The sequence below is a fragment of the Gopherus evgoodei genome, chromosome 10 (assembly GCF_007399415.2).
Source record: "Gopherus evgoodei ecotype Sinaloan lineage chromosome 10, rGopEvg1_v1.p, whole genome shotgun sequence".
Lineage (NCBI taxonomy): Eukaryota > Metazoa > Chordata > Testudines > Testudinidae > Gopherus > Gopherus evgoodei.
Genome location: NC_044331.1, coordinates 40,103,295 through 40,127,969, shown reverse-complemented (window position 1 = coordinate 40,127,969; position 24,675 = coordinate 40,103,295). Strand labels below are relative to the sequence as shown.

At 51.3% G+C, this 24,675-nt stretch overlaps 1 protein-coding gene and 1 pseudogene across 2 annotated transcripts; both read right to left on the bottom strand.

Moving 5' to 3' along the window:
• Positions 1-2,055: 2,055 nt before the first annotated feature.
• On the bottom strand, positions 2,056-10,519 carry LOC115658749 (COMM domain-containing protein 4-like). 2 transcript variants are annotated; one of them, XM_030578161.1, is made up of 8 exons: positions 10,440-10,519; positions 8,800-8,871; positions 8,073-8,138; positions 7,064-7,103; positions 5,101-5,220; positions 4,469-4,549; positions 3,491-3,667; positions 2,056-3,216 (listed from the first exon to the last, which is right to left on the bottom strand). In XM_030578161.1, the coding sequence occupies exons 1-8, from the start codon at positions 10,440-10,442 to the stop codon at positions 3,176-3,178; spliced, it is 600 nt and encodes a 199-aa protein (XP_030434021.1). In that variant the 5' UTR covers positions 10,443-10,519; the 3' UTR covers positions 2,056-3,175. The 2 variants fall into 2 exon arrangements, with proteins under 2 accessions (XP_030434021.1, XP_030434022.1); XM_030578162.1 differs by lacking the exon at positions 8,800-8,871 and having other exon boundaries at positions 10,440-10,495.
• A 2,361-nt stretch (positions 10,520-12,880) lies between these two features.
• On the bottom strand, positions 12,881-21,535 carry LOC115658748 (annotated as a pseudogene).
• Between the last annotated feature and the right edge of the window lie 3,140 nt (positions 21,536-24,675).

The window sequence follows — 24,675 nt, the reverse complement described above, 5'->3', positions numbered from 1 at the left end:
CCCTGCCTCACTACATCATTGGGATCACTGCCTAGTCACAGGGGAACAGCGCAGGCATAAGTGTCCTGATCACCTTAATGGGCGAGACCACAACCAATCTATAGGCACCAGCCCTCAGGCCAGGGCAGAGCAACAAAGGTTTAGAGGCCCAAGCCCTCAGAGGGCGGAGCACCAAACGGTCTAAGACTCCAGCCCTAAGGCAGGGCAGAGCAGCGAACAGTCTCCTAGCTTTGGCAGATGGTAGGCTAACACTGGCCACCTGGCCTACAGTGGTGAGGCTGCCACCCCAGGGGTGGGGTGGCAGTGGGTGGGGGACCTGGGCCCATCTGACTCCACCAGGTCCCAGCCCAGTGCCCTAACAGTGGCGGAGTGTTCCACCCTAGGGGCAGCAGGGAATCTGCTTCAACACGCTGACTGCATTTCAGGCACCACTACAGCCAGACTGGAGTTGGTTGCCCCGGGCCACTTCCTACCCTTCGTTCTGGATCAGTGGCTGTCCTCCATCTCCCTTGGGGTAGGTGGCCAGCAGCAGTCCCAACAGCTCCCCTGTGGAAACAGGTTCCCTCAGAAGCAGGGCATTTCTTGGCTTTGCAGTGAAGTCAGCAACCTGGAAAGAGCAGTATGCATCTGTCTCCCTCGCTGTCTCAGCCCCAACTGAGCTGGATGCTTCACCTTATATACTTCCTGTCCTGCCTATCTGCTTCCGATGAGAGTGGGGAGATGGGTCTGGCTCCACCCACCTGGACACACAGGATGGTTCCTCCCCTTCTGGGTCAGAGGGAGGCCACATCACCTCACACTCAGTGTTGCCATCTCTCATGATACATTCTTAAAGCCCCAGCTCCTGGAATCATGTCATTCACAGCTTTCATAAAACAAAACAAAAAAAAAACCTGACTAAGTAAATTTCTAACCTTCATGGTTGCTGGGATAATAATCAAAAACAGGAACCCTTAAGGCTCAAAAAACAGAAAAAAAAATAAAACCCCAAGGTTTATTATTTTTGAGCCAATCTCATGGTTTTGGGGGACTGATTCACGGTATGTGAACACTTGAAATTGGCAGTGCTGGTCTCCCACAACTGCAGATGGGAAAACTGATGCCCAGAGAGGCAGAGCTGTTTGCCTGAGAACACAGAATCAATGGCAGAGCCAGGAATAGAATCCCAAGCTCCTGCCCCTGTGGTTTACCTCCCCAGACCATGCTGCTTGTGATGGACAAACCAACCACCAAGAGATGATGGAAGGGGCAGAAGTGTAAGTCAAGACAAGAAAATGAGGATTAAAAACAACAAAATGGCTTTCTCCGCTGCAAGAAGAAAATGTTACAAACGGATACCACATTTGACCTTAGAAACTAAACTATTTCTTGCACCATTTTAACTGTATTGCCTTTCAATTAATGGAGCACGGCCTTGTTCTTAACAATACAGGGCTGCCCTGGCCTCCGTTCAGCAATTTACCAAATTATTTCAGAGTCTGCAGTTAAAATGGTTACCCACTTCACTGCCTTCAGGCTATGCTGGCTTTGCTCTACAGGAGCAACTGCATCATCCCCAAGCTGTGAAGTTCCTGGAAATCAGAGCCCTGAGCTATAGCCAGGAAAGGGGATTAGCACAATAGTGCACCAGTGACAGGGGCCAATCTAAAACTGAGCACAACTTAAATGAAACTAGCAAAACCCAACTGGTCCCTCGATAGCTGTTACCGGAGCTGTGCCTGGGGCAAGGGCTGGACTAGCCAGGGTTGTTACGAGACAAGGCTGGGGGGAGCAAATAGTTTATGGACTTTGCCTACCCCGGCTCTGGTTTCTGCAGAGGTCAGGACTGAAGGAGCAGGGAGGGTGTATGTGGGATGGAGAGACATTGACAGAGCTGCAGGGGGCAGGAATAGGTTATAGAGCACCTGCCCCTATGATGAATTCTGTCTGTGGCATCAATCCCCCCCTTTCAAATAGGGAAGATTTACTCTAGTTATTTAAAGACACATCTCTGCTCCTGGTCTGAGGGTGTGAGAAGGGAGAGTGCAGGGGTGACAAGGGAGGCAGCGATGCCAATTCAAAATGCTCCACTGGCTTTATTGGATCCCGCTGGCAAAACAGGAAACATCCCAAATAACTGGCTTCATGTGCCAAGGCCAACCGGAAATGCAAGAGAGATTCCCAGATGCACATTCCTGCTGATCCTTTATTCCATGCACGGAGCTGCCCTGGAAAAGGTGGCAGGAGCATGGGGGGGAAGGAAAGACAGAAAAGCTGCATTTATCCCCCAGGTTGGCGGCTCCTTTAAAGGAAGTGGAAAGAACAGAGACAAAGTGCTTTTTAAGGGAGGGAGGCGGGGAAGCAAGAAGGGACTAGCGAACACTCCATCACGCTTCGGCTGATGAAACTTTCCAACCTCTTATGTACGACTGGCAGAGTCGCCCCAGCCACAGGCATCCTGGATTGCTGCAGGAGTTCAGTCAGCGCATGATGTGGAGCTGGCCTAGCCGCAGCATTTGGTGGGCTGCTGCACGCTAGTCTCCAGAAGAGACATGGGAGCCCAAGTGCCTGCCCCGGAGTAGGCACAGGAGACAATTCAGGCAGAAGCAAGACAGATCAGCTCCCTGCAGCTGTTCAGGAACAGTGTCACCAACAAAGGGCTGGGCAAGAGATGTCAGGGCCTCTCACTGTTAAAGCAGCCTCTAGCTGGCAGGCCTGGTGTTCTCCGGAGGCGTGTCTGTTACATGGTAGCACGGCCCATGGGTTTGGATGCCTTTGTTATGGGAACTCCGAGCTGAAGCTGGTCTCAAGGTGGAGATCTCGTTAGCAGATGCAGAAGCTACCAAGCTCCCATCCACCATTGCTCTGGGGACGGATCCTGGGGTGGGGCTCCTGGAAGCACAAGGGCTTGTGGGCAGGATGGAGGAGGGGCAGGCAGGAGGCTTCACAGCAAGAGAGCTGCATGGGGTGCAGGGGGGACAGTAGCCAGGAAGAGTGGGAAGAGCAGTCGACAGTTTCAGCTGCAGAGGTCTGAGAAAGGAGGAGAGAGCCCAGTCCAACCTCTGCCCAGGCGGTGTCTGCAGCTGTATGCAGCAAGGGGCTTCCCCAGCGGAGGAACCGCACCCTCCAGACTCTCCAATGGGCCGCAGCACAATTGGCCAGCTCCTTCCACACTCGCTGCCGTCGTCCTGGCTCCTCAGCTGAGAGTTTTCATCATGGCGTGGGCCTGTCTCAGCTCTGAAAGTGGAAGAGGAGACGCAAACAACCAATGGGGCACAGTGACCTGGATCTCAGCAAGGGGCGCTGCAGCCAGTCGCCAATTCACCGGTCACAGCAGGGCAGAGAATACCTCTGCGCTGTGAGCAGGAACAGAGAAATGACATGACATGGAGACAGCTGATCTCTGTCCCGGCCAGTAGGGAGAGCAGTGGGCACACAGGAGAGGAAGCACTAGCCGGCAGGGCGGGGACGAGGCAAGCGATTCCAAGCTGCCCATCTGCTGTCTACTCACCTGCCAGTAAGACCCGGAACTTCTCTGCCGACATGCTCATGGCAAAGGGCTCCATCACGCCTCGGTCCCCGTCTCGCACGGTGAACTTTAGGTGCACAAGGGGCTCATTGACCTGCTGGAGCTCACTGGAGCTGAGCGTCTGATCCACCCTCCAGGACACAGAGTCCAGATGGTTCACTGAGGACAGAGGTAGAGCCTGTCTCAGGTTTGCGCTGTCAGTGTAAAACACTCTCTCTATGCACAAGCCGGAAATATGGATTTGGGAAGCATTTTTCAAAAGCTTTAAGCGGCTTCCCCCACCCCTGAAATGCAGCCATCTCTGGTGTGTGCAACACAGCAACTGTCTTACTGGCCCACAGCGACAATGTAAGACATTACAGGAAGGAAATGTCTCTAGTTGAAATAACAAGGGAGTTTAGGTCAGTGGAGTGGAGCCCTCCGAGATGGAGCATGGCTGGGAAAACGCAGCTAGCACCCCTCGTTGTAAAGATTCCCATGAGTCCAAGTGCTTAGCACCGCCTCAGCTCTCTCTCTCTTTATGGCCAAGAAAGATAACACAGAAGGCAGAGCACCACCTAGTGCATCACCTGCCCCACTCCCTGCTGCACTTGGATTGTTCTGGAAGTGAACTAACCTGGCCAGATCCTAACCTGTGAGGCCAACAAGGTCACAGCCCAAGGGGGTCAAACAACAGGGTTCTGGTCCCAGCTCCTGGCCATCCCCTTGGTTACTGCTGAAAACCCATCTCCTCTTAGCAAACTCTGATCCTATCCCACAGTCCTCAGGAGCAAGTTCATCCCAGGAAATCCCAGAGGAGAATGGCTGAGAAAGTCCTATTGAACTTCCATCCATGGACAAAGGGGAACAGCTAGAGGGGTGGGGGCAGTGGGTGCCAGGCTGTATCCCTGCTGAAGGACCATCTCCCATCCGCTGCCTGGAGCAGTGTCAGGTTTGCACAGCCAGAGGGGGAACACTTACATCTCAGGCTGTGTGTCCTCAGGCTGTCCTGCAGGGGGCTCTGTTTCTCCTCATAGGACCGGCACAATCCTGTGGCATGTTCTACAAAACAAGGAGACCAAGAAACGACCCACCAAAGAGCATCAGATCGGTCCCTACACAACACGACTCTGGTTCCAATGGGCTCAGAAGGGACCCTGGCTGCAAACTGCTGAGCTGGCCTGTTTAGCAGGGGGACTCTAGCAGGATACTGACATTGGGTCGCACGTGGGATAATGTGGGATGATGGTACCGTAGGGCATTTCAGTCAGAAGATGGCCCAGCTACTGCTCCAAAACCTTTCCTGCTGGTTGACACAGCAAGTTCTAATTTCTCACTGATGGAAGAGTGCGGGGGACACACAACCCAGCAGCAGTCGCCTCCTCCCCAACAGCCAACATACTGAAGTCCACACAGTGCTGGAGCAAGGGTGGAAGGATACAGTTATCCAGGGTTACAGCCTGGTGCATGGCGTAGACAGGCTCTGCTCTGCTCCCCAGTACCCTCCTCTGGCTGACGTCGCACGAGGCAGTCAGGCTGCTGCTACTGACCCCAAGGCTCCCCAGTGCGCTGCAGCCCTCTCCGAGGGACCCATCCCCTGGCACTTCCCCTACCTTTGGGCAGCCCCAGCTGTTGCAGCTCACTGGACAGAGAGTCGCTGTCTACACTGTGTTTGGCTGCACTGGAGAGGATGAAGCTGAGCACGGCAATAGTGGCCTTCACGTCCCCGGACTCTGGAGAGAGGAGAAACCTTTGGAACTCTATGGCAGCAGGGCTCTTCCCTGCAGGGAGGCAGCTTTGTCAGACCCTTGCAAGGATTCGTCTCCCCTGACATAGGATCCAACAGCCCTTGCTGTGGTCTGCCCTTTGCAGTTCATCGCCTGCAAGAGACTAGAGAAGGTGCTTGGACAGAGGTCACCTCGCACTGGGCCACAAGGGGCAGCAGGGAAACAGGCAGAAAGAGCTGGGCTCATTGTCACCAACCTGGGTAAGAAGTAGTGATGGGCAGAGGACTAATATGCAGGGGGAGGAGGAGTCAAAACAGGTTAGGATTTCAACAAGCCTGGGATAGGCAGGAGTCTAACTAGAATCGATTGATGCTAGGGATCCAAATACTAATAATGGCCAAGGGCCAGAGGCGTAAGGACCTGTCTAAGTGCACACTTAGCTAGTGGCAAGCTGGGGTGTAAAGCTACCCTGCCCTAGCCAGCTACGCACTGTCCGTGAGGACCCTGCTGCCGCGGACTAACAGCTCCCCAGGGCACTTTCACGTACTGTTTCCAAGCAGGGCAGCTCCCAGGCGTGCTGCAGAACTCAGGGTGTGGAGCAGGGTCCACCTGGGCACCTAGCACATGGCAGATTTACACCCTGGCTTGCCAAAACTAACCATTTGTTCAGCCAAAGCCTAAGGTTAACACCGCACAATAACCAGGCCAGTGGCGGTAAGACAGGGCCAAGCCACAGCACGGCAACTCAGCCAGGGTCAGCTCATCCATAAAAACCAGACCAGACATTTCACCTCATGGTTCCATCTGGCCTCGATCGTTCAGCCTGACCTGCGTAACAGCCCACTAGGCACCCCTGAATTAATGCCTGTTTGAACCAGAGCGGATCTGGATTTAGAAATTGCCAGTGATGGGGAGCACTTGGGCAGTTGTTCCAATGGTTAATGACCCTGTAAAAACACCTTATTTCCAGTCTGAGTTTGTCTAGCTTCAACTTCCAGCCATTGGCTCACGTTAGACGTTTGTCTGCTAGACTGAAGAACCCATTATCAGCTGTTTGTTCCCAGTGCAGGTACTTACAGGCTCCCATCGAGTCACCCCTTAACCTTCTCTTTGTGACGCTGACCTGGCTGAGATCCTGGGACCCCTCCCCTCCCCTCCCCATTGCCACACTAAGACAGTAAGTTCTGCAGGGCAGGGACGGCGGCTGTTCAGCTGTTTGGGTAGCACCTGGGAACCACCAGGCCCGGGGCACTTCCACACACTCGGGAAATGGTGTTACCCCCCCACTCCCCTGACGCAAGGCCCAGAACCACCCAAAATATAAAGCCAGGGCAGTGTTTGGGGTGAGCAGGGGGAACTCGTCAGGCTGCCGATTAGCAGTATCGCCCCCAAACAGAACAGGGGCAAGGACCCTGGGAGATTAGCAGGGCTCCTGTGCTTGCTCACGAGCAGAGTATGCGGTCAGTTTCCAGTGGCTGGGCATTAACTCTTCAGGCCTTCACTGCTTCAGGACGTGCCTCTCCACTCGTGACCCCAGGCAGTGACGCTTTTCGGCGCCCATAAACACTGCAAGTAAAATGTTCTCAGGCCAGGCACTGGGGTGTGGAATGGGCCAGGGGGAGGTAAGAGTCAGCCAAAGCCTGGCCTAGTATCCCAAAACCTCTGGCTTGCCGCAGCCTCCCTGCCATGAGCAGAGACAGAGGAATGGCAGTTCTAGTAATGAAACTAGCAAAGCTCCCTGGAAAGCAGGTGAGGCAAAGAGCCAAATCCACCGTGACAGCCTCACGAACAGCACAAGAGGAGCCCAGGCTACAGACACCCAACAGCTCTGGAAAGGAACAACACTCACCAAACCTGGCATCCGACGTTAGCTTCAGGATCTTTTCATACTGCAAGAGAAGAGCAACACCCAGGTCCATCAGCCTCAGGGGACCCCGCTCCCAGCGCACATAGCATGGTGCAGAATGATCACTGAGCCCTCGCTGAGCAGATCCCCCACGGGGGGAGCAGAGCCAGGGTAAGGCCAACACTCCACAAGGGGCATCTGGTTTCGGGTGCACTTGGAGTCAATAGGAGCGGTGGGAGCTCAGCACTTCTCAGTAACGGGGCCGAGGTGTCTCAAGGTGGGACCCAAATTACTAGAAGCTGCTGGATTTCGCTTAAGTAACTTGCCCAAGGCCACATGGGTGATCAGGACTAGGACTCCTGGGTTCCTGGCTCCCACTAGCCCAAGCTGCCTTCACAATGGAGGGGTACAGGATGGACCATTCCCACTGGCTGCTAGTGCTCCAGCCGTGTCCTACAGGGAACCTCCACGATCCAAACAGTGGGTAAGCTGCTGTCTGCGATGGGCGTTACAAATGGCTCAGCCCCATGTCCCCGAGCAGCCAAACCCCCTTGCTGGGAGACCTCAAGGGAATCCGCGTTGTCAACCACCAGCCTCTCCCCTAGCGATGGCAGGGCCAATGGGTGGATGAGGTGAAGCAGACCACACAGGACCCTTAGAGAAACAGACACTAATAATTACTAGTAAATACTTAGCAGCCGTACAGCCCTTTCCACCAGCAGATCTCCCTGCTGGGGGAGTGTCACTGGCCTTATTTTACCGATAGGGACACAGGCTTTAGGCACCTTCCCAAGATCAGTGGCAGAGCTAGGAATAGCTGACTCCCACTCTGATACACCCCCCCCCCCCACACACACACACAAACACACTCCGCCGCACTGCCTGCCCTGAGGCCGGCCAGCTCAACATGGCCCACGCCACTCAGCCAGGGGGAGGGGACACTTGAGTCTCTGCGATCACTGGATCCCTGCTCAGCGGGGCTGAACATGGGAGAAGAACGCCCTGCACTTACATCAATCCCCTCTCCTTGCAGGTCCTTGAGCACCTGGCCACAGATGAGCTTCAGCTTCACCGAGGACTGGAAAGGAGAGAGCAAGAAAATAAAACCCCACCGCAGCGCTGGGCCCAGCGGGCACTGCCTGGCAGGAGTCTGAGCTCCCCTCAAAACACACGCTCTCTGCCACATCGGGGGACCCATCTCAACCTTGCCCAGCCCCAGCCAAACAGTCACTGGTTTGGGTTGTTTTTAAACCACTCACTTCTCTGCCACTTTGGGGAACACCATGGTTTGGATTCCACAAAGAGATTCCCTGAGTTCTGGATGCAATGGTCAGGCTAAAGCACCAGCCAGTTCTTGTGCTGTACTAAGTGTATTGCTCGAGCCCTCAATCAAAGCCTGTTCTATGTTCCTGAGCCTCTCCCCGCTCTCTTAGGGAAGCCCGGTCAGCCAGAGACAGGCGCAGAGTTCATGCCAGTCGCTCAGGGACCTGAGCTCCCCCCCTTCACTAGATACCCTGAGCTCCAGAGCTCAGATCGGGATGCATCACTCAGATATTCCCATTGCTGCTCCAGGCCGTAGATACCCCTTTGACAGCCAAGGCTTCATGCTGATTGTCTGGTTCACAGCACCTGATAGCATCTCTGGGGACGGTTTAAGAGCAAAAATTGCTCAGATCCCAAGGTGCTGGGCACCAGGTAAGATCCAGAAGAAAACAGAGAAAGAGAAGCTTCCACTTAACTATTTTGGCCAAGGTGCTGATTTCGGCCAGGACCCAGTCAGGACAGTCCAAGTTTCCGCAGAACCGGAACCTCTGGAAGGAGAAGATCGGGGGCAGTTTGGGCCAGGGGACGTCAGCGGTAGAGTGTCCTTTGCAGGGCAACCCAGCTCTTCTTGCCAGAGCAGAGGAACCCTCATTTCCCACCGTTATTGCTGCCCTGCCCCCACTGCACCAAAAGAGCCGCCCCTAGATTTCTCTCCTCTCTGGGTACTTGGCTGCCCTCATCTTCAGTCTCTGCTCTGGCTGAGCCTGCTGCAGAGTCAGACGGCAGCTGGGTCGATGCGGAGCTGTATAAATAACTCTCCTCCTCAGGCCCTGAGTCCCCACCATATAATACCCTTGCAAACTCAGGTGCAGCGGCTCCGAACACAGAGGTCATCAGCCTTTGGAACAAACTCCTGGGGAGAACGACTGGACACAGCTGGCCAAGCTCAGTCCTGGCACAAGGGGATACAACTGCCCTGAATTCAATGGCCTTCTCCCCAGGCTGAACTGGGCCCAGAGTCTGAGAGAGAGACTCATCTCAGAGAAGGAAAGAGATGGACAGGACTAGGGTCTGCCTAGAGGGATCAGTCTGATGAAGGGGGTGGGGGTGAAGGTGAGGCAGGGCAGATGGCCCCTTCCTGCTCCTAATAGCTACCAGTTACACCACAGCTTCAGCAGTTTAACACAGCAAATGCTAGTACAGACCATGAGCCTGCATCCTGGAGCAGCTTCTTTATACCCGCTGCAGTTACATAGCGAGAGCAAGGGGACAAGTCTCTAGCATCTCATGTATGTGTCTCAAGTCTCTAGCCTCTCACAGGCTACAGGACCAGGCATAAGCCTCTCGGAGCAGGGGGCAGATGTCTGGGTTGAGGGAAGAAGGACAGCTGATTCCCCCTCAGGTGTTTAACATTATCATGGCTCTGAAATGATCCTTTCCCCATCAACTCATTCCCCTGCACATCCAGTGCTGAAGCCTTTACTACTCCCTGCTTTAGAAACACAGGTGCTGCTACAGCAACAGCCCATCACGCCCGGCATCCTGCCCCCAGCCCTGGCCAGAGCTGGTTGTTTCGGAGGAAAGATGCATTACAAGGAGTTTTCACTGGCCCCATCCTGCAGTGCAGCACTTTGGGGGTGGGGGTGAGGCAGGGAAGACAGCGTTTCCTTCCTCACCCCTGCAGGCTACTGGCCTGCAGCCTGAAGCATGAGATTAATTTATCCTGAGCACTCTTAACTAAGAGAGGTATTAGAACTCAAAGGGCTGCCACTGTGGGTTCCCCGGGCCAATCACCTACTCTGCAAAGGGGCAGCTCTTTCTGTTTGCTCCAGCTCCTTCCCGGGGCCCCACTGATCTCAGGTCACCGGAGGGAGGGAGCAGTTTTTAAGCCAGACACAATATTTAACCCACCCCCCAGATGCCCATATTAGGAAGCTGCTGACACCGGCCTGGCTAATCCCAAGCACTGGGCTAGCAACGGGGAGTCCTCAGCCATGGCTCCAGCTCTTACCCGGAGTCCCTGCTGCCCCGGGGACACAGCTCTGCATCACCCCAAGCCCCCAAATCCCAGCAAAGCACTGACACCCCTCCAGCCATGCACCGCGCCTGCCCTCACCATGGTTTCCTGCTGCTTCTGCAACGCCTGACCACGCCCACGGCAGGGCCGGAACCCATCAGCTGATCTCGCAGCGCGGTCAGCTGACCACAGACCCCCCCCCGGTGCTGCAGCCTGTCAGCCGCTCGCTGAGCCGAGTCAGCTGAGCGCAGATTTAGTGACGCTTCAACCTTGGAGGCGGCTGGCTTATTGCACAGGCTGAGCCGGGGGCAGCTCTTCTCTGCTTCCAGCAGGGGGCGGCAGAGGCCTTCAGATCTGGTTCAGGAAGTCTGTTCCCAGCTGCGAAGCAAACACCGTAGATTGCCTCTGCCCCAGAGCTACTCTGAAAGGGAGATCAGTGACTGAGCAACTGGATGTCCACTGGCCTGTTAACCCTGCTAGTTAAGGTAGCTGCGGCCCCCTGCTGCACAGGATGTTAGCATCTCATGCTCGTAATGTATTTGTCCTCACAATATTACTTAGACTCATAGGGGTGCAGCTGCATGCCCTGGCTTGAAGTGGTTCCCTTTATATACAGAGTTTACAGTTGGGTTCAATGGCTCTCAGCACCCCCACTATATAAATTATTCCAGCACCGCTGCTCAGAGGGAGGGAAGTACATAGCACAGAAGAGGAACTGAGGCAGAGAGACTAAGGGCTTGTCTACACTACGAAAACAGGTTGAATTTATTCAAGTTGACCTGTAGCCTCTGATTTTACAAAATCGATGGTGTATGTCCCCACTATGCACATTCCATCTGTGGTGCACATCCCCACTGCCATGGGTAGCACTGACTCACGGAGCGATGCACTGTGGCCAGCTATTCCACAGTTCCTGCAGCCGATTGGAATTCCGGGTTAGGCTCCCACTGCCTGATGGGACAAAAACATTTTCATGAGGTGTTTTGGGTACATATTGTCAGCCTCCCATGATGCACCTGGTTCCTACCTTCCTCCCTCCCTTCTCGAAAGCAATGGCAAACAATCATTTTCGGGCTGCAGATGCCATGGCACAGCAAGCGTGGACCTCACTCATCTGTACACTGTTGTTGTGAACATCACAAACACCTCGCACATTGTCCTGCAGTATTTGCAGAGCCTAAGCAGGAGCAGCCACGCAGAAGAATGTGATGCCAGGCAAATAGCCGTGTTGGAAGCCATGGAACGGAGCAATTTGCACATACTGGCAATGACAGCCAGGCTTGTTGACACACTGGAACACCACTTCTGAGCCAGAGAAACAAGCACAAACTGGTGGGACCGCATTGTGATGCGGGTATGGGATGATTCCCAGTGGCTGCATAACTATTGAATGCATAAGGCCATTTTTATGGAACTGTGCGAATTGCTTTCCCCAACCCTGAAGCGCAGAAATACGAAAATGAGACCTGCTCTGACAGTTGAGAAGCGAGTGGCGATAACCCTGTGGAAGCTTGCAACACCAGATTGCTACCAGTCAGTCGGAATCAGTTTGGAGTGGGTAAATCTACCATGCGGGCTGCTGTGATCCAAGTAGCCAGGGCAATCAGTTCACTTCTGCTAAGAAGGGCAGTGACTCTGGGAAACGTGAAGGACGTAGGGAACCTCATTGCGGCAAAGCCATCCACTAACTGTGGTAGGGCGATAGACGGAACTCACATCCCTATCCTGGCACCAGACCATCTTGCCAAAGAGTATATAAACTGGAAGGGCTACTTCTAAATGGTGTTGCAAGTGCTAGTGGATCACAGGGGCCGTTTCACCAACATCGATGTGGGATGGTCAGGAAAGGTGCATGACATGCGCATCTTTAGGAACTCCAGTCTCTTCAGAAAGCTGCAAGAAGGAACTTCCTTCCCAGACCAGAAAATTACCGTTGATGATGTTGAAATGCCAATAGTTATCCTTGGAGACCCAGCCTACCCTTTGATCCCGTGGCTCATGAAGCTGTACACAGGCAGCCTGGACAGCAGTAAGGAGTAGTTCAACCATAGGCTGAGCAAGTGCAGAATGGTGGTAGAATGTGCCTTTGGACATCTAAAGGGGCGCTGGCGCAGTTTACTCACTAGGTTAGATCTCAGTGAAAGCAATATTCCTATTGTTGCTGCTTGCTGTGTACTCCATAATATCTGAAAGTAAGGGGGGAAAGTTTCTGGTGGAGTGGGAAGGGGGGAGGTTTGAGGCAGATCACCTGGGTGCCAATTATGAGCAGCCAGACACCAGAGCAATAAGAAGAGCATATCGAGGCACAATGCATCTCTGAGAGGCTTTGAAAACCAGTTTCATGAATGATCCATCACTGATGTGACAATTCTGTGTGTTGTTCCTTACCAAGCTACCCCCTTTTTGCATGTACTGCCCTGTAAACCAAACCCCCACCAACCACAGTGTGCACAGTGAATAAAGAGCCTCTTGTCCCCCATTTATGCATTTTTATTATGCTAACAAACACTGAACAGAGACAGCAATGAATAGCAATGACAACCAGGGTCTAAGGGCCTGATAACACAGGGAAGGAGGGGCAAGGACACATAGCTTACTACAGTTGCACTGTCTAGCAATCAAAGCTGTGGGAATGGGGGCCTTCTGCTCCATGAACCTCCCCTGGAGTTAAGTTCAAGGAGCTTCTCCCCCTCCCTGCCCCCACATTCTAGGACGTCTGGGAGAGGAGGATATGGAACTTGGTGAGGAGGGCAGCTGGTTCATCACTGGGTGCAGCAGGACTCTAAGGTCTATCTGCCTTTCCTGTACCTCAACCAGATGCCTCAACATATCTGTTTGCTCCCCCATAAGCTGCAACATCTCCTCTTGTGCGTTACACTCGGTCCCTGCACACTTTCCTGCCTTCTTGGTTGGTGCACATGCTCTCCGATAGCAGCCTCCATGCATTCAGCTGGGCCTTGTCAGCCTTGGAGGAACGCATCAAATCACAGAACATGTCTTCCCTTGTCCACTTTTTCGCCTTCTAATCTGGGACAGCCTTTGGGCTGGAGTGGAGGAAACACCCAGAGAACATGTTGCAGCTGCAAGGAAAAACATACATTGTTGAAAACAAAAAGGTTAACTGTTGCATTGAATGGAACAATTCACAATAGTAAATACATTCCCTGAGGTACTCAGCCAAATTTTGTGTTATGAAAGAAGAGCTTGTCAGTAAGGTACAACACATGGCAGCACGCTGGGCAGCAGATTTCGGTTTGCAGGCAGGCACGGTGAGCACACAAGAAAGGGTAGGCGGTGTCAGGGCACACCAGGGAAATTTTTTAGTGTGGAAACTCTTGGCACATAAACAGGCTTTTCTGGGAAGCACCCTTTGCGTGGTTGTACTGGCCACCACTGTATCCCAATGGTTTACCTCATATTAAACATCAATCACAATTGCATTTAACACCTATAATGTTATTACAAGGTGCCTTCCTTGTCAACACTGTCCCACACCAGTGGGTCCTGGGAGGGGATTGGCTCCAGAATTAGGAAAAGGTCCTGGCTGTCGTGGAAAACTGATCGTCCGCTTGCCTGCTGTGCATTCTCCTCCTCTTCTTCTTCCTCATCAACAATGTTCTCCTCGTTGTTGGTTGCTTGGGGCTCCTGGGAGGTATCCACGGAGAGTGTTGGGATACTGGTGGGGTCCCTGCCTAGAATCGTATGCAGATGCTCATAGAAGTGGCATGTCTGTGCTTCAGCGCCAAAGTGACTGTTCACTTCCCTTGTCTTCTGATACGCTTGCCTGAGCTACCTTATTTTTACACAGTACTGCTGTGTGTCCCTGGTTTAGCCTTTTCCCCCCATGCCCTGTGCGATTTTGGCATAGATGTCAGCATTTGTTCTGCTGGTTGGAGATCTGCCTGCACAGACTCTTCTTCCCACAGAACAATCAGATTCAGTGTCTCCTGTATGCTCCATGCTGGAGTGTATTTGCATACCTGGGCAGCCATGGTCAGCTGTGGTTGGGTGCTCTCCACACTACTCAAACAGGAAATGAAATTCAAAAGTTCCTGGGGCTTTTCCTGTTTATCTGGCTGAAGTGCAGTGGAGTTGAAAGTGCTGTCCAGAGCGGACACATTGGAGCACTCTGGGACACCTCCCGGAGGCCAAAAAAGTCAAAATACACAGTGTTGTGTCTACACTACTCCTAATTCGACCCGGGAAGGTTGAATTTAGTGCTATTCCTCTCACTGAGGTGGAGTACAGGTGTTGATTTTAAAAGCCCTTTAGGTCAGCAGGAAGGGCTCTGTAGCGTAGACAAGAACATTATAAACTCGACCTAATGTGGGGAATGTTGATTTAACGACATTGTGTAGACCAGCCCTAAGGTCCAGATCCTGAAAGCTACTTTGACTCCTGCCTTCCCTTGATTTAAATTCAATGAAAGTTGGGAGTTTAAATATCTTTGAGAATCTGGGACTAAGTGACTTGCTCAGAGCAGGGCAGGGCAGAGATGGGATGGGACCTCCCCACTCCCAACAGCAGAGCCCCTTGGAAGAAGGCGCCTCTGCTCTGGAAGCCAGTGTCTGCCAGGGCTGTCCCGAGGCAGCGAGCTGGGCATGGAACAAGAGGCAGCAGAAATAACATTCCAGGGGCCACCTTTCCCTGGAGACCTTCCCAGCCCCACTCTGGACGCAGCTGAGAAGAGCTCAGCTCACTGGGTTAGGCGCAGAGCAGGTGGATGCTGAGCTGTACTGAAAGTTGGGCCCTGCTTATCTGACCTTGTCACCATAGGAACCCACTGCCTCACAGTCACTAATGGATACACCCCTCCAAGCAGAGACATGCTGTCCCCATGTGAGATAGCAACATGGGGCTCCTGGGAAACAAAGCCTCACCCTGAAATGCAGCTCCCTATTGCGCACCCTGCCTCTCCCAGGGAGGCTCCTGAAGGGGACTAAAGGTGATTTCCAAAGAGCCCACAGGTCTGACCTCCCGCCCCCTTGGCTCATGGGAGAGTCTGAGATACAGCTAAAGGGGTCACTTGCTTCCTCACCCATTCACATCTCCCTCAGGAAGGCAGCAGCCCCCTTAGGCTGCTCAGCGCTCTTCATTTACTCTGCACCGATGGCAGAGTCACCTGGCAGCTCGGGCAGGGACTGGCTGCAGTTTGTGCCTACAAGAAAAGGTCCCAGAATAAAACAGGCCAAAGCTGGGGTAGCAGCTGCCGCGCTTAACCCCACCAGCACCAGAGGCTCTACAGCTGCTGGAAGAGGAAAGCCAGGGTTCGAACTGGAACCGAGAACGTCTGCTGCATCCCTGGCACTTACACATCCCACAATAGGGAGGTCACTCTGCTTCATGCATTAGCAGATGCTGCAGCTGGAGCAGTGGGAGTTGTGTTTGTGCAGCACAGAGGGCCTTGGGGTAGTGCTGCCTAGTATGATGGGCAGCAATTGCTTTATATTTCCGCCTACAGAACTGTTGATCATAGACCACCACTTGGTGCACCAACCTAGCTGTGATGGGCTGGGGCAGGTATTCAGTGGAAAACCCCCTGACTCTGGTTTTGCCACTTCCCTCTTCAACCCCCACTGTTATGAATAATTCCCCCCACCCTGCCCCAGGATGAGACTTCAGGATTTTTCCCAGGTGGGCGGAAGCACCCACGGAAAAAAATTGGTGGGTGCTCAGCTTCCACCGGCAGCTCCCCATGGCCACCCCCGGCTCCAGCTCTCCTCCACAAGCCCGCCGCCGCTTCCTGCTTCTCCTCCCTCCCACCACTTGCACCACAACACAGCTGATTCGCAGGGCAGGGAGGGAGGAGGAGGAACATGGTGCACTGGGGGAAGCTGGACCAGGGCAGGGATTTGGGGAAGGGATCCAATAGGGGCAGGGAGGGGTGGAGTTAAAGCGGGCACTTTGGGGATGGGGTTGGAATAGGGGCGGGGCCAGGGGTGGGGATGGGGTGGAGTCGGGCAGCGCAAGGGGTGGGGAAAGGGGCGGGGGGAGTGCACAACCTCCAGTGCCGAGAAAGTTGGCGCCTATGTGCAGGCCCCCAGGAGGCCCCAAACCTCTGGCTGAGAACCACTGCTCCAAGCAATCCACAGTTCCCAGTCTCACCACAGCTGTAGATGTCTCTGGTGCCTTCCACTGGAGACCTGCTAGACCAGGAAAAGAGGCAGAGTCACTTACAGTAAGACTTGTCCTTTCCGGGCTGTCCATCCCACCAACCCCACCTGCCCACAAACCGTCACCCCATGGGGTCCTGTGATGATGCTGCCTGTGGGAGCCAGCTGAGGTCACTCAATTAGGGTGAACTGCAAACAGAATAGGCCAGACAAACCCCAAAAGCTGGTGGATATTCCAATACTTAGATTTACCAAGTCAGCCCCAAACAGCCTCTGTATTACTTCACTGGTTACTCAGAAGTTCAAACAATGCAGTTCCCGTTAAGTACCCAGCCTGAAGCCTCCATCCAGACACACGTCAGATATGATGATGATTACTGAAAATCTTATTTTATCATATAAAAGAAAGGGTTCTTCCAATCCCAAAGGATCAGCCACACACCCAGGTCCAATTATAACTTAGATCTTACCCAAAATACATGCTATAGTCAATTCTTGTTAACTAAACTAAAATGTATTTAAAAAGAAAAGAGATAGAGACTTGAAAAGAGATAGAGACATACAGACTTGAATTCAATTCTTGAGGTTCAGGTACATAGTAGACTAGGGATGAGTTTGTAGTTGCCAAAAGTCCTTTTAGAAATAGTCCATAGGTTATAGTCCAATATCCATATTCAGGGTGACTCCAGTCAGTGACTGGGGATCTCAATCCTTGTGGCTTAAGGTTTCCCCCTCTTGAAACCCAAAGCAGATCTGAGATGAAGAAGGATTGTGTCCCAGAGTTTTTATACATTTCCTGCAGCCTTTTGGCCTGAGAAAACAATAGGCTTAACTTCTCCCAAACATCATGTCAATTATCACAAGATAATTTGTCCATTAAACAGTTCAGATACAGGTTACCACAACCTTCAAAGAGACACATAGACAATAATACTATTTCACTCAAGCATCTTCCTAAATATTAATACTCCTTTTTTGATCTTTGAATCAAAGCTATAGCAATAGACAAGACTTGTTTGTTTACATCATAAGACCTGAGCAAACATCTACTCTTCTCTCTCTCAAAGCTCTATTTATTTACATATCTTCCTAACAAGTCTTTAACATTGGTCCATGGGTCAGGTCAGTCTGTGAGGTAATTAACTCTTTCTGGCCCTGTCATCCTTCAATGAGATATTATATTACACTCATAACATCACAGGTCCTACTCCAGCCACTCATGTCACCTACTTTGTTGAAGGGACCAGCCTTGTTCAAGGAATCTGAGGCTTGGCTGTGAAGGAATAGGGAGTGCGGAGGATTGACCTGGGGATATTATGGGGGAGTTTTTCTGGTACTGTCTGCACGGTGATGGGATATCAGGGTGTGACTTCACTTGAGAGATGATACCTGAGAATGTAACCTGAGCTCAGGAGGGGGATGGAGCCAGGTGACAACTTCTGCCCAGAAAACTGGACAAACACTGGAGGTGTGATGAGATATCAGGGTGTGACTTCACTTGAGGGATGATACCTGAGCACAGGAGGGGGATGGGGCCAGGTGACACCTTCTGCCCTGGAAACTGGACAAAGGCTGGAGGAGGAGCTGGGGGGAGGCTGGGTGAGACTCCTGGAGGGGGTTTCAGTTTGGAGATGACCGGGGAAACAGAGGGAGCCCTAGGGTTGGGGTCTAAGCTCCTGGCCCCCCTCTCAAATTGGACCTGACTGAGGGGGTCTTATTGTCTGTACCTACAAGCTCTGGGTTGGACTGTATTCCTGTCATCTAATAAACCTTCTGTTTTACTGGCTGGCTGAGAGTCACGGTGAATCGCAGGAAGTGGGGGATGCAGGGCCCTGACTACCCCACACTCCATAACAACTGGTGGTAGAGGTGGGATCTACTGCACCCCATGGATGGCGCTTCCTGCAGTAAGTGACTGGGGAGCAGTAAAACAGAGGGGGATTGATCAGGACCAGGCATGTTGAAGGCTCAGAGAGGAGCGGTTTCGGGGGACGAAGGAGCTACACTTAACCCCTGGGAGTATGTGACCAGCAAGAAGAACTGCTGCAGTAATGGGGTCCCCCTGATTACAGGGGTGGAAGAGTCTGCAGCTTGACCCTGGGAGAGAGGCAGTGGCCTTGTCTTCTATCAAAGCAGACACTGTGGCTGATGTGCTGCTGATCATTTTCAGTCAAGTGGGGTTCCCCAAGGAAGTCTTGACAAACCAAGGATCCAACTTCATGTCAGCCCTGCTCTGATGCTTGTGGGAGAAATGTGGGGTCTGGCACACCTGGGCCTCACATATCACCCCCAGTCCAATGGGCTGGTGGAGAGGTTTAATGGAACTCTAAAGATGATGCTGAAAACCTTTATGAACCAGCACACGCAGGACTGGGACAAATATTTACCTCAGCTGCCGTTCGCATACAGGGAGGAGCCCCAGGAGTCTACCTGGTTTTCACCTTTTGGACTGTTATATGGAAGAAGGGTAAGGGGGCCCCTGGACCTGATGAGAAAGGAATTGGAGGGGAAGGCCACTCCAGATGGAGAATCAGTGGTGGAGTATGTCCTGACCTTCCGAGAAAGGTTTGCTGAGTTCATGGGCCTGGCCAAGGAGAATTTGGCCAGAGCCCAGAGGAAACAGACGGTCTGGTATGACCGCACAGTGCAGGCCCGCACCTACACTACCGGGGAGCAGGTGATGGTTCTCATCCCCATGAGAAACAACAAACTACTGGCCACCTGGGAAGGCCCTTTCAAGGTTGACAATCAACTAAATGAGGTAAATTATGTGATGGAACTGTCTAACCGGGCACACCACCACCGGGTGTACCATGTTAATATGATGAAGCCATATTATGATAGGGGAATGTGGTGTTAGCTGTGCGTGGACATTGGGAGGAGCAGGGAGATGACCCGTTAATAGATCTATTCCCTGAGACAGGAGCTGGCTCCTCCCTGGAAACAATTCCCCGCTCTGATCAGTTAAACCCTGTCCAGCAAGCTGAGATCAGAGGGGTGCTGCATCTGTGCCAACAACTGTTTTCCAACCTGCCGTGACTCTCTAATCTGACTGTTCCCCAGGTGCAGAGAAGGTGGAAAGAGAAGTCAATGACATGCTGGCTTTGGCGGTGATCCAGCCATCTTCCACCCCTTGGGCCTCACCTGTGGCGCTGGTCCCCAAAAAGGATGGGTCAATCCAGTTCTGTGTGGACTATCGGAAGCTTAATGCCATCACTGTAGCTGATGCTTACCCCATGCCCAGGTCTGACGAGCTCATAGACAAGCTGCGGGGGGGGGGGGAGCTTGCTACTTTACCACTATGGATCTTACAAAGGGCTACTGGCAAGTGCCACTGGATGCAGATGCCCAGCTGAAATCAGCCTTTATCTCCCCTCTGGGGTTCTATGAGTTCCTGACTCTGCCTTTCAGCCTCAAGGGGGCGCCAGCTACCTTCCAGCATCTGGTGGATCAGCTGCTGAGGGGGATAGAGAATTTTGCCCAGGCTACATTGATGACATCTGTGTCTTTAGCCAGACCTGGGAGGATCATGTGTCCCAGGTTAAACAAGTGCTGGACCGACTCCAAGAGGCTGGGCTGACCATAAAAGCTGAGAAGTGCAAGGTGGGGATGACCAAAGTATCTTACCTGGGCCACCGGGTGGGGAGCGGCTGCCTAAAGCCAGAACCAGCCACGGTGGAGATGATCAGAGACTGGCCCGCTCCCCAGACCAAAACACCGGTCCAGGCCTTTATTGGGATGGCGGGGTACACTCATAACGTCACATGTCCTACTCCAGCTACTCACATGTTGCCTGCTTTGTTCAAGGAATCTGGGGCTTGCTCAACTACAGTGACTTTCAGATGACAGGTGATCTAGATCTGGAGGGGAAGTGGGAAGAGGGGTTAGGACCATCCCAGGGGACACTAACACCTGCTTAGTCTGGAGACCTGACTGGAGCAGAAATCTGGGAGCTCACCAAGTTCCTGGCATCTCCTGCAAACCTGAACACATCCATCATGAACTGCAGTGTGTCCTGCCTGGGTGATATGAAGGCTGAGGTGGTGTCATCTGATCTCCCATCCACCAGTCACCTACAAACAAGAACCAAGGGGCAGTAAGAGTCCCTGATCAGTCTTACCCACTGATGTCAATGACAGCATAGTAGGGAGAGGAGTCCGTTTCTGGGGTCAGGGTGGCCACAAAGAGCCTCAGAGCCACATGGTTCCCAGTACTGACATCAGCTTGTATATGCATGACCTCCCCCAGCTGGAACCCATTGGAGGGTCTCTCAGCACTCCAGTCATCTGCAAGGCAAGCTCACAGTGAGCAGGACAGACAGACAGGCAGGGCTGGGCTCCCCTAAAGTCTTCTCCCACCTACCATTCATCAGGCGCAGGGAGAAACCCAGCCTCTCCTCTGCAGACAGGGTGGAGCTGAAGGGAATCCAGGTTGGCTTGATGGCTTTACTGCTCACATTGTCCTTCCTGTGAGAGAAGCAAACCTCAGTCACTGAGCCAGATCCCACAACAGGGACTGAATGGGAGGGAGGGGACACTCACCTGGGATAGTGACACTCAATAGGAATCACAGCTGGATTGGTTCTCAGGATCACTGGGTTGCTGGCAGGGATGGGGTTATAGTTCAGGCTTGTGCTGTAAACCAGGGAGTATGGGGTCATCTGGGAAGAACTAGACATGGAAGGGTTAACACTAGCATACGGGGCATTTGAAAAGCCATTGAGATGAGCCTGAGAATGAGCCTCAGTCAGATGGAAACAAGAGCTCAAGTCTTCCAACAAGGGCCCAGTCAACTGGGAACTGCCTTTGGAAGGGCTGGACACTAGAAGCAGGGGATTGCAGAGCTCAGTCTGCTAGAGCAGCCATAGGAATACGAGAGCCACAGCAGTGCTATTTTACACAGCTCTACTCATTAGTTTCCTCTGTGCACATTGTGTAGGAATATCAGACAGTAAAACCCCTCCAAGTATAACCTGTTGACTGCTTGCAAAATACCGGGGTGCAATCCAGAGCAGTGGGAAGCTGTGTCACCCCTTGCCCTGTAACCAGCCACTAGCATACAGGTCACCACCAGATGTTCTTGTGTAACTGCAGCCTGCCAGTCACATCTCGGCTCTCACCAGCCTGGTTCTATTGCAGAGGGACTGCAACACACTCCCAGTTCTGGACATCCCCCAGAAATGTATGTACACACACCCTGATGAAGGTTGGAAGAATTCCGCTTTGCAGAAGTGGTTTCCCATCCTCTCTGGTAAGTATTTTTTTAAAACTGTATTTGTGTCTTTGGCCTTTTATTTTACTTCGATTTAAAAAATTGCCCATTAAAGTTGCTTATGTCATATTCCATTGGTTTTTTATTCCATCACTTCAATATTGGCTGAAGCTCATAGACAGGCTTCAGGCAGAGTCTGCTTCACTTTATAATGTAATACCTAGTTTATTTGAACTACATAAAAAGGGGGAGGAGTTTAAAAAAAACTTATTTTTGCTTCATAGTGTTTCATACTTTTTTGTTTCATTAATTGCACAAGCATTCACTGCATCATTAGAAGGCATTTCAGTGCTGCCTTTGAAAAATATTTAATACAAATATAGTAATCAAATCTACACTATTGTTATATTATTTTGTTTTTATGCTTAAAACTTTATTTTTATTTTTTCTACTGTACAGTGGCACCTGTACCACTGCAGCAGAGGAATATTTTTTAAAAAGAAAGGCCCCTGACAATGAAAATTGTGACAATGAAGAGCCATCCTTGAAAATGAACTGTGTAAATGCCTCCTTAAGTAACATTGTCCTGCAGTCAACACAACAAAACAGACTGGATAATGATCATGGGTGGTGCGTAATGGAGGCTTGGGGAGGCAGGGCTCAAAGCTCCTCCAGGCAGCCGGGGCTCGAGGCTCTTCTGGCCACAATGTGGGGCCCGGGGCTCCTCCAGTCCCAGCAGGCAAGAGCTGCGGGACAGAGCCTCAGGCAGAAGAGGCGGGGCAGGGAGCTTCCATCCCTGCCTGGGAGGTTCACGCGCCACTCATGATAATGATCCTTGTGCCAGGACACCAATGGCCACCAACTACACCTCTAAGAATGTCCTGTGTGCTCTGACCTCACCAGCGGAGATAGAAGATTGTGTTAAACAGAGTTTTACCTATTCATGACAGGAAAAGCAACATCTCCACCGCCATAGATATTTCACTGCACAAAGAGGAACAAGTAACAACCAGTACAGCCCAAGATGGATTTATATCCTTCTGCAAATGGTCGGCATTTCAAGTATGGTTGTATTTCTTTGTACCCCTTCACTGAAAGCTCAGTTGTAGAGGATTCTGTTTTTAGCTTTCCATGCCATCTCTTTGCTAGTCAAAACACAATCAGAGCAAGAGAACAATTCAACAACAGAACATTCACTGAGCATGGCTTTCAGAAATGGAAATTTTTTCATCATGTGTTAAAACACAGTTGCTGGCATAAGTCAGCTTTCATTTCAGGGCAAGACTACTTGAAAATGAGGGTCAGCAGTTCAAAAAGTGTTGCAGATCAACTTGTTTCCAGTCATCAGGCTGTCATAGCTGAAAAGCGCCAGTATATTGAAAGACTCTTAACGGTCTCCATGCTGTGTGCAAGACAGGGTATTGCTTTTCAAGGGCATGATGAAATGCATGACTCTAGCAAACAAAGCCATTTTATTGAAATTCTTGAGTTGGTTGCTTTCAGTCAGCCCAGTCTTTTGAATTGACAAAGAAGCAGATATGGATACTATACCACTCACCAGCACCAGAATGATTTAATCCATTCTGCTACAGAAGCCCTGAGAGAAAGCATTGTTGAAGAGGTCAGGCAAGCCAAGTATTTTCTGTCCTTGCTGATGAAACTAAAGATGCATCAAAAAGAGAACAGCTGTGTCTTCTTTTACGCTACTATCCAAAAGGAATCATTCAGGAAAGAGTTCCAATCTGCTTCCACATGGACAAATCTAAATGCTGAATCTGTTTCAAAACTGATTATTGAAGAAATACAGCATTTGAAGCTGTCTGTTAATTACACTGTTGCCCAGGGTTATGATGGATCTTCTGTGCTGATGGGCATTTAACAGGAGTACAAGCTCAAATTCAGGAATGGATAACACCTGCCATTTATGTGCACTGCCAGACTTAATCTTGTCATTGCAGACATATGTTCCAGCATTGCCCAGTGTCAGAAAGTCTTTGCATTTGCTCAAGAACTGTATATCTTCTTTAGCTTACTGCACTAACTGCTTGTGACCCAAAGAGGGAACATTTTCTTGATGATGAGAAACTGAAAGTAATTGCAGATCATTATGGGTCAACAGGCACTGATTTTGGCCATCTGGATGCAGAAGTTGAAGTTGCCAAGAAGCACATTCCACTCAAAAAATTGACTTAAATTTCCGAATTCTGCAATGGTCTCCATAACTTACCAAGGGGTTCTCCGTCTTTGCTGTGTATCGTAGATATTGTGTTGAGCCTTCCAGTTCCTACAGCATCAAATGAGAGGCACTTCTCTGAATTCAAGAGAGTGAAGGACTATGTAAGATCCACAATGGGAGATGGGTGCTTAGGTGACTTGGTAATTTTAGCCTGTGAACGTGAAGCTTCAAACCACCCAGATATCAACCAAGTCATTGACAATTTTGCCAAGATGAGACCGTGGCATTATCCATTGTTTTAGATCATACCTGGAGTGGTTGGTTGGTTGTTTAAATAATTTGTTTCCCTTTAAACATTCCTGGAACAAATTAACTGTCTCATTGGGAACATAAGACATTTAAAAAACCAACAACAATTGCAGGGGTGAGCAGATTTTATTCACTTCTACTAAAGATAGTGCACAGAGTATCAAACTTGTGTTTCTGATATAAGGCTCCCAAACTGGGACCTCAAGGTTTAGGATTGGGAATATCTTGCTGTATTAGCTCCTGATTGTTCTAAATTTACATATAAACTTAAAATACAGCTTTATTTGGTGTTTGTTTAGGTCTCTTTCTTTATCTAGAAATCACATATAATGCTCCTGCCAGCTAATTTCTAAGTTATTATCTGAAAAAAAAACCCAAACCCCAAAACCTAGAGTTTTCAGGTGCCTAAGTAGCCCCTGGAATCATAGTTAAAGTTGCCTCCACTCACCAAAATCTGAAATGGAACAGGGAAATAGGACCAATGGGAATCAGTCCCACCTGTTGGTCAGTTCATCAGCTGCAGTTT